This window comes from Solea senegalensis, linkage group LG4 (genome assembly GCF_019176455.1).
Source record: "Solea senegalensis isolate Sse05_10M linkage group LG4, IFAPA_SoseM_1, whole genome shotgun sequence".
NCBI lineage: Eukaryota > Metazoa > Chordata > Actinopteri > Pleuronectiformes > Soleidae > Solea > Solea senegalensis.
In genome coordinates this window covers 4,454,193-4,464,046 of record NC_058024.1, presented here as the reverse complement: position 1 = coordinate 4,464,046, position 9,854 = coordinate 4,454,193, and the positions used below count along the sequence as shown (strand labels likewise).

General features: G+C 38.4%; 1 protein-coding gene across 1 annotated transcript; it reads left to right on the top strand.

Annotated features, from left to right (window-relative positions):
* The first annotated feature begins 3,291 nt into the window (after positions 1-3,291).
* LOC122768046 (neuronal vesicle trafficking-associated protein 1-like) lies at positions 3,292-9,814 on the top strand. Its single transcript, XM_044023725.1, has 5 exons — positions 3,292-3,513; positions 3,816-3,970; positions 5,232-5,348; positions 7,727-7,837; positions 8,428-9,814. The coding sequence occupies exons 2-5, from the start codon at positions 3,842-3,844 to the stop codon at positions 8,626-8,628; spliced, it is 558 nt and encodes a 185-aa protein (XP_043879660.1). The 5' UTR covers positions 3,292-3,513; positions 3,816-3,841; the 3' UTR covers positions 8,629-9,814.
* The last annotated feature ends 40 nt before the right edge of the window (positions 9,815-9,854 follow it).

Here is a 9,854-nt window from a genome sequence, read left to right as displayed (position 1 = left end):
GCAACTGATTTAAAATGAAACAAATATGACAGAAGAAATGACCAGTGTTTGTATGGTGACAGCAGAGTTCAGGGGGCATTCCTGTACAACCGTTAACTTGTTTTCTTTTATGATTTTATGATGATTGTTTACCTATTTCATGAATCATTTTAGTTATTTATTCCATCGTATTTGCTGCTTTTGAACTATTTTGCCACTTTTGCAATTGTAGTAAACTAAAAACTACGTTTTTTTTTAAATGCTTCAGTTTCTGCTTCAGTGTAGTAGGAGTATCTTTGTTGTCTTCTTGTTTTTTTCTGCTGCAGATTCAATTTCCTTAATTATAAAGTTGAAGTTGAAAGCAGGGTTCTGGTTTATCGTGTATGAATGAAGTACATGATTTGATCCAGCTCAGGTATTATTTCACATCTCGGAGAATAAAGGTTTGACGTATCAAGTGCTCGGTCATTTCCTCAACAAGCTGTATTTACTTTCAGGAAATCCATGACTTCACCTCTTATAGGCCTCAGGGAGGAGAAATGTGATCACTGATGACTTTGTACCATGAAGACTCATCACAAACTTTTCAGTTAGCATCATCACCCGTAGGCTCTGCAGCTGTCGTAGCCTCCAGACCAAGTCAACAATCCATGAAAGAGCTGTGGTTTCTGTCTCAGAGTGAGATGAGAGCACTGTCCTTCTCTCTGCTGCTGCTGCTGCTGTCTTGTCATTAAACAGGAGTGGAACAGGCTCAACTTGATCATTTATGCATCCTCTCCTGCCCCCCTTTCATTCGCACCGTAGCCTGGCAACAGGCCACTGGTTGATACGCACAGACGCAGCATTAATGTCATCATGACAATGAAGCATAAAGAGCTGAGTTACCAAAAGGAACTATCGCAGCAGGATTAGTGTGAAATGTGAAATCTACACCACTCATCCACAAACTCAGGGAAGTGGAGAAAAGTCTCGAGGAAAATTTGATCAGTTTTGTGTAGAAACAGTTCAGTATTAACGTGGCAATTATATGGTAATAAGGTGGAGATATTATGATACATCTTATTTTAATGTAATCCAGCTAACAGCTTGGTAATAACAAATTGATAGTGCGGTAAAACCGAACCCATTCTGAAGTGAAACCGAGAATTCAGTTATTTGCTTTATTATCGTAAGTCGATCAGTTACTCTAACTATTTGTAATATATTAAAACAATAAAACACCTAATATATAATCAATGCTTGCATTTATTAAAACACATATTGCTTATTCAAGCACTGCCTAAATTGTGGTGCATCTATTTTCACAAGGTGGCAGCAACAGCAAGCATTTAGTGAGTGGACTTTGTGTGTTTGCAGAACAAATGTCAATTGAGGTGTGTTGATTGCATCTTGAAGCTGCTCCTCTAACCAGGGCCGTTGAATGCATCTCGTATTGAATAATACCATAGAAGGTTCGAACACAATTTTTGCTAGAAATGCCCATCCCTAGAATGTACCACAGTAGAGTCCATGTATCAAGTCAAAACTAATTAATTATGGTTATTAATTATTATGGATTACACTGGTGGTAGTCTATTGCAATTCTCATTACCAAGTTATTACATAATAAATGGTCTGTATTTATGTAGTGCTAGTCTATATATCTATATAGTTTCTAGTCTTAATGACCACTCAAAGCTGTTTTACGCTACAGTTTTTGCCATTCACCCTTTCATGCATTCACTCACACAGCACACCTATGTGCAGCACATTTTCTATCACTCATCTTTCATATCCATTCACACACTGCCAGCACAGGTGGGGTTAAGTGTCTTCCCAAGGACACATCGGCACTGAATTGAACCCACAAACCCACAACCTTCGCAACTCACTCTACCACTGAGCTACTAGACTCTGGGAACCAGTGGATTACACGATAGCTCACACCGTTGACATTTTTTGTGTTTTAAAGATGATGTGATTATAAAAACATAGTGGTATATTTGTAAAATACAGTTACTATTATTATTAGCCTGTACAAAATCAAACACTGTAGTACAAATGGTGACATTTGTGGTGCAGAGAAATGGGGAAAATAATCTACTTTGTTTTGTTTTGCTTTTTCCAATGAGAGGAAAAAAAACAAACGCTATTTTAATTTTTTAAGTGAACACTTCTTTTTTAGGGTTATGGTTAGAATGAGGTTTAGGTCAATGTTAGGTTAAAGGTAAGGGCAGGGGTCTGCAACCTGTGGATCAAGGTGATAAATAAAAGTGGTTTCATATTTCGTCCACTAAAATATGCGTCAAAAAACTGTTACTGAGTGCCCTAACTGAGCTAGCAATGAGTGCTAATGTTAGAAAACAATAGGCGCTAATATTGTAGGCAAATGTAAACATAATTGAAATGTTAATATGGTAACACAAACATTATATCGCTATAGTATGTTAATTATTATATGTTAATGCAGTCAATCGTTAGTCTAAAGGCTATTAGCATACTAACAAAATCAATCGTTAGCCTAAAACGTCTCTAGATTAGCATGAATATTAGCTAAGTCCGTTAGCTGCTATCAATGTTGGTATACACAAAAGAAACTTTTAAATTTTACAGAAAATAAATCTAAGACACAAAGTTGTGCCTTTAGATTTATTTTCTGTACAAGTTTAAACGTCTATTTTTAAGGCGCTCGCTTCGAGTTTGGCTGGCTGTTTACCTGCGCTAACATACTGGATGTATACAACACGTAGTGGGAACAGTACACTGTATATAAATCTTTATACATGATGATCTTAATTTTATCGCTCCATATTAAATCTATTTGGGCGGAGAAGGGACACACATGGCTCTTTCAGTGCTGAAGGTTGCAGACTCCAGAGTTAGTGTAAGGCATTTATTTCAGATGGTTCATGTTAGAGTAAGGGGCAAGGGGAATGCATGGAGCCCAAAACCTGGTCCTAATAAGGCTCAACCTCATTTCTGTTTAGTGCTAAGGTTGAATTGTGGTCAGGTTAAGGTCAGAGTTCAGTATTGATTGGTTATGTTCCGGTTAAGGATAGGGCTTTCCAAATTTATAGGCTAAAAATATATACCTGTATTTGTGTGTGTGTTCCAGGTATTTCTCATGTTATGGGGACTTAAATCTGTTTACACAGTCACTTTATGGAGACTTGTCTTCCTTAGTAGGCTAATGGTTAAGTCTCCATGAAATAAATTGAAGTCAATGCAATGTCCTCTGAGGTGATGGAAACAAAACTGTGTGTGTGTGTGTGTGTGTGTGTGTGTGTGTGTGAGAGAGAGTGAGAGAGGGGTTGAGATTGGGCTGTTACATCACTTGCAGTGCATCCAACAGCAGCAGCAGCATCAGCATCAGCATCATCCAGCTCCAGCTCAGAGGAGGAAACCCATCTGGCCATATTGTGCACCAGTTCTCCGCAAATCGGCTGCGTCACACCTAAAAAACACACGCACGGACACGCACGCAGCAGCGCTCGAACAATAAAGGCAGCACATCATTAAAACCTACGGACAAATAAAGGAGACTCGTTTGAGCTGGTGAGTAATGCGGTAAATCCTGTTTTCTGTGTGTGTGTGTGTGTGTGTGTGTGTGTGTGATGCATCGGTGTCATTATGTCGAAGGCTCCTGCGCTTCTGTGGAGACCAGGTTCTGTCATGGCCCACAAAGCGCCTCGCATCGTCTGTGTTGGCTTTGTGCTGCTCACATGCGTGTGATGAGAGGATTGGAAACAGATTCCATTGAAGGATTTGTGAATTCACACAAGAGCGCGAGGACAATGGGGAATTGCTCTCATTAGACGTAATAAGCGCTTGTTTTTTTTTCTTCTTCCCTCTCTCAGGTTGTGGTGTCTTGTGTTGGGGAAAAATGGTTAAACTGGGGAATAATTTCAGCGAGAAGAATAACGGGAAGGCGGTTTCTGAAGACGGATTTGACACCATTCCTCTGATAACACCGTTAGATGCCAGTCAGCTGCAGTTTCCTCCACCAGATAAGGTAAGATTTCTGATTTGTTTTGATATTCTCACATTGATTTAGGTTAGAGAGGGGACAGTGTAAAACGGTATGTGCATTATGATAAAAAAAAAAGGCTCTTACAATAAGGCCATCAAGGTGACTTTCCATTATTAGGATAATTGTAATTGGGGAAAAATCATTAAAATGAATCAAGACACAGTCCTGGTGATTTATTTTCAAAAATGGAAAGATTTTAACTGCTGAAATTCCAAACACAACTCTCCCATTTATCCAAGCTTGCTGCTACATTTTACACATTGCACCTTTAAATTCTCTCTCTATAATATTGTAAGTGTAGGAGCCACACAAGGGCAGGATAGTCACTATAGTAAGGTTTCTGTCTTATTATGTAAATGTAAAAAAACTATACCCCTTATCTATGAATGAATAGAAATAGAACTGTAGCCTTCAGTTAGCATCAACACTCAAAATATGTTTGGTTTGTCCATTGTGGGCACCTGTACAAATATGGTGGTCCAAAATGGTGGCCTTCTGGCTCCTGATATAAATATAAAAGGCTCATTCTGGGCTAATGAAACACTAAGATAATTATGTTCTTGGCTAATAAATCTTGGCTGACGATAAAGCCACCTACATTTTACACATTGGACCCTGAAGATTTTCACCTTACAATGTTCAAAATCCTTAGTTTCATGTTGTTTTTTGGTAACATGAGTTTCATGTGATTTCTCTGAATCAGAGAAAACTTTCAGAAAATAAAATAGTGTCTGCAAATGAAGTTTTTTGCAAATGTATGTATAAAGCACATTACATCACAAAGAAACCCAATGTGTTTTAAATTATAAAAAAAATAGATATTAAACTAACACCCAATCACTGCCACACAGTGGCTAAATGTAAGGAAAACATCTAACAATATTTATTTATACAGAGTTTTACAATGATCACAATAACTTGAATCATAATTATTGAACCATGACTGGGAAATTTCATATAGTCCCATGTGTGCCAGCCATTTCTTTTGGTCATTATTTTGGTATTTGGACCCTGCTATTACCACTCAGGTCAAATAGTTTTTTTTATTAAAATTTAAGCAGAATGGTGTGAGAATAAATACATTTAAAAATGTGGAAGAACAAATACAGCAGCAACAACTGTGGACTTTTTAGAACGGCAAATGGGTCATCAATGTATTCCTGAAAAGAGATTGTTGATCTCTTTATGAAGCTATTATTGCAAGCTAACTGGATCTTCTCTCATGCATGTGTGTTTGTTTCAGGTGGTAGTGAAAACAAAGGCGGACTATGATGGCGAGAGCAAGAAAGGGAAGCTACGGTCTCCTAAAATTGCAGAGTTCTCCATCAGCATCATTGAAGGCGTATCTGAGCGACTCAAAGTAAGGATAACGTTGCAGTTGCACTGCAAAAACAACCCTGTTAGAAATTGATTTACAATTTCTTGTTTTAATAAAAATGGAGAAAGCAAATTTTGCTTGGCTGTTATTTAAAACCAGCATGTAAATCGAGCCACTTTCAGATTGTTATGTGCCTTAAAATGAGGAAAAAACTAATCTTTTAACAAATGTTTACTTAAAATGTATATATGCGCATACCCCAATCTGATGGTGAATTTCACACAAACTTAATACACACCACTAGAGAACAAATGAGTTGTAGGAGTTATGAAGACAATGTTACATATTTTTTTTCTTAGAATTAGATTTTTCTAGTGCGAAAAAATAAGAAAAAATTTCCAGAAATGAGGCTTATTTTACTGTATTGAAAACCCAGCAGTGCAGTGTGGTGTCAGTGCTTCTCCTGCATCATCTCTCACATCCTGTTGTTGTCCTGTTGCCTCTCCTGTCCACATATACTACACTAATACTCTTCCTTTCACCTTCACGTCTCATGTACAGTCCTGCTACAGGGAGACAACGTCTCAATGATTCACTTAACCCCACCCTGAGACTCTCATTAATTCAGCTGTTGCCAGGGCGATGGCCTCGAAATGGCAGCATCTCTCCTCCTCCTCCTCCTCCTTTAACGCCCCTCTGACCGGCTTGATAAACACAGTGTTTTCTGTTTTATTTGTGTGCATGGTCTTAGACTGGGCAATATATTGATATTATATCAATATCAGGTGTTATCTATCTATCTGTCTGTCTGTCTGTATGTCTATCTGTAATTTAAATTATGTGAATTTGCTGCTGTTGTAGCCCTTTTTGCTTTAGAAAAACATAGATTTGATTTTTATTTAATTTTATTTCATTTGATTTGATGGTTAAAACATGTAATCATGTCAAAGTAAAAATGCCAGTTTATGTGTGTACAGTATGTGCAAAAAGACGAGAGTAGAGAAACCACAAATAGTAAAATCAACAGATGAAACTGACAGGCTTCCCTTTAATTCCCAAATATCTAAAGGAGCACACTGCTGTCTTAGAGAACACAGCTTGTACACTCATAATGGAGCTTTGAAATGCTGCATGCAGCCCTTTCATTGCAGAACATCTTTTTCATAAGCTCCCTTTGTGCCTTTTTATTAGTTTTGTAGTGTCACCTCTGCTGTGCAAGGGCAGGATCCACAAAGACACACGAGAATACTGTCTTTTTATTCACATTGACATGCGCTGTAAGTCATCCAATTTGTGTCAAACATGCTGGGGAACACTACAGAAAGTACTTTTATGTGCAGTGTCTCACTCCCTCTAAGAAATGATCAAAATATTCTGACATTCAATGGAAGTTTATATCTGGATTTTTCCAGTTTTTGCATTGAAAATGTTGAATCACACAATTATAGAAGGTCTTCACTGATATTGTTATTCTCTATCTAAGAGACGAGGACAGGGAGAACATTATTTTGCTAAAACCAACTGCAGTACTTCTGTTCCATTCTACATAAGACTGATTTTTTGTACATTGTCCCTGGTCAAACAAAGAAAACATTGTTTTTTTTATCACTGTGTCATGCATAGAAATAAGATACCATTATGTATAAAGACAGACCAGTTAGCCAGAGTAGAACATAAATGAGAAATAATCAAAAAATCCAGGGTTGCGTTCCATTTGTAGCTGCAACTTGGGATTTAGAAGGTTACGCCCCATGACCTCTGATTTATAACTGGGAAACATGGAGCAACCTTACATACCCTGAGTGGTGTTTACTGTTTAACCATAGACATGTTGATAAGCTAAAATACCAGCGTTACTATGGACCGGTAGGGCTAACAATGGCTAACCTAAGATATCTTTGTGTTTCTGACTTCTGATGAAAATAGCATTATAAGAACTGGATGTAGCTCCGCCCCCTCCGTCTTGAAGATTTTGTCATGGTGGCCACTCGTGGTACTGCAACCAAAAATACTTATACGGCCCAAAAAGCAATTTTCCCATTGACCACAATAGTGAAAGAGACGCCTATAAACTGTTCACAGGACACCTCGAGACATGGACATAGGCATGTATAGATCCTTATATTCTATATTTTTAATTCATGGAGTGTCATATTTGTGTGACGTCTCAGCTGTGTACGAGCACAGCAAAGTGCTACTGTCAGGGAACCGTACAATGTGAATAAATGAAGGCGATGGGGTTATTTATTCGCGCTCATTAGCATTTATTTCCAAACTTATTATCGATGTATTAATGAGCTGCACCAGTGATTCCCAGGGAGGCTGCTTGTCTTATCGCCACTTTCTGTTCATAAAGTTACTGATAAATGTGATGAACATGTTAATTAGAGTTGACGATAAACATGTTGTGTGATGTGCAGGTGACCTTGCTGGTGATCTGTGCCCTGGCCTTCCTGGTGTGTGTGGTGTTCCTGGTGGTCTACAAGGTCTACCAGTACGAGCAGCCTTGCCCCGACAGCTTCGTTTTCACGGTAAAGAGTTAAAGGGCATTGTCGTTAGTGACAATTATCATTTTATTGTTATCCCAAGTATGTCATAAATGAGCTGATGTTAGAACTGGACAACAGTCTGGACATGTATCTTTTTGATGAGCACAGCAGCAAGGTTATAATAGTTTTAGATTTTTCATTAGGTTTTTGTTTATTTAATTCTTAGTTTTAGTTAATTGTAATATGGCGTATTTGGCAGGTACAAGATTCAAAAAGATTATAATAAGTATGAGTAATAAGTATTAGCAACCATCCCTGAAACAAAGACCCTGAAAGTGTCCTGTGTTTATACATTTACACAAACATAGTTATGGGTTCTGCCAATAAATCCTCCTAAATGTCACGCACCGGGTTTTAAAGTGAATATTACTGTAGAACCGATGTCCCAGAATCTTCTTACTTTATAACAGTTTTCCATTGACGTCACTGTTGTAGTGGCTGGCACTGTTACCTCACAGTTAGGTGTTCTAACAGCTTCTTAACAGTAGCACTTCTATTAATGTGTCCATGGTGCAGACTAATTCTTCACCTCTTGGTATTTTTTAATCTTGTTCCATTTCACATTGGAGCAGCAAGGACGCTGCATGCCTGCTGGGATGTACGGCAACTACCCGCCTCAGGGCCCTGGGGGCCGCGGGCGCCTCTTTACCCTCATCAACCACTACAACATGGCCAAGCAGACCATCACTCGCTCAGTATCACCATGGATGACCATCATGTCTGAGGAGAAGGTCACCCAGCAGGAGACGGAGACTGCTCAGAAGCTGGCTTAAACAACCCCGGGGGTCAGGAGGTGGCCTCACCTGCTGCAGAATAAAGAAAATAAATAATATGGTTGTGCCATTCAAGCAAACCTCAGAGTCCCATTGCTTTTTACGGGTGGTGAAAAAAACAACAACTTCTATTTCCTGAGGTGCTACGCGGCCTTTGATGTAGTTTGGTCAGCTGACGTGTGCTGTAGCAGGAAATCTGGGAGAAATTTGAACTTGTTCTTCGGCGACGTGAGGCTTTGCGTCTGGTGGATTCGTGGTTTGTTTGAATAGCATTATGTTGTTGTTTATTTACACTTGAAAAAAGAGTGGCAAACGTGTAGAAATGGCCACAGAAACAAACACCGACACACACACACACACACACACGCCGTCTTTGTACATACACATATGTAAGAGAACTCACTTTAGTACTCAAGATTGTGAAATGACTGTGAACCATTTTTGTGTCTGCGTCGCTTGTTTTCACGCACATGCACGCACGACTTTAATAATAATAATAATGATAATAATGATGATCAAACAGTTTGCTTTGAGCCTTTCAAATACATTGAGTACTGATCGCGCATGTCAGACTGCTTCAGGTCCAGCATATTTGCTACTGAGGTCACAACGTTTTCTGTCCTGATATTGTGAATAAAGAGGGTTGAACTGTAACATTTTAACCAGCAAAAAAAAAAGAAAGAAAAGAAAGTATTTTAATCATGTTAAGTTGATGCTATCTGCGTATAGTGCTGCTGTTAAAGAGTTTATAGTATTTGAGTCTTTAAAACCAGCATTAATGAATGTCTCCATTCATTGGAACTCTTTGTGAACACCATGTGATTTTCTTTGCTGGCTTCAATTTAAAAAACAAAAAAAGAACAGTTGCTTTTCATAGCAGAAATCCAATGCTACTCTATTGAATGTTTTTGCTAGTGAAGACACTGTATTGTGCACTGATTCATGTCTCCACCTCGCACATGTTAGACTTAGGTTGATGTAGTGGAACAAACTGACGGTAGTTGCTTGTCCTGTTGCTTTTTTCTTGTATTTGTCATTTGACCGACACCGTCACAGATTACGTACTGTTTTATTTTCCGCAGACAGTGTAATGATTACCATTGAAGTGCATTTGCTACATAAAAATGTGACATGAAAAACTGAAATAAAGTGCCCACATTTCACACCAACGTTTAGTTGGAATTCATGAGTGTGTGCGTGTGTGTAATAATAATAACAATAAAAAA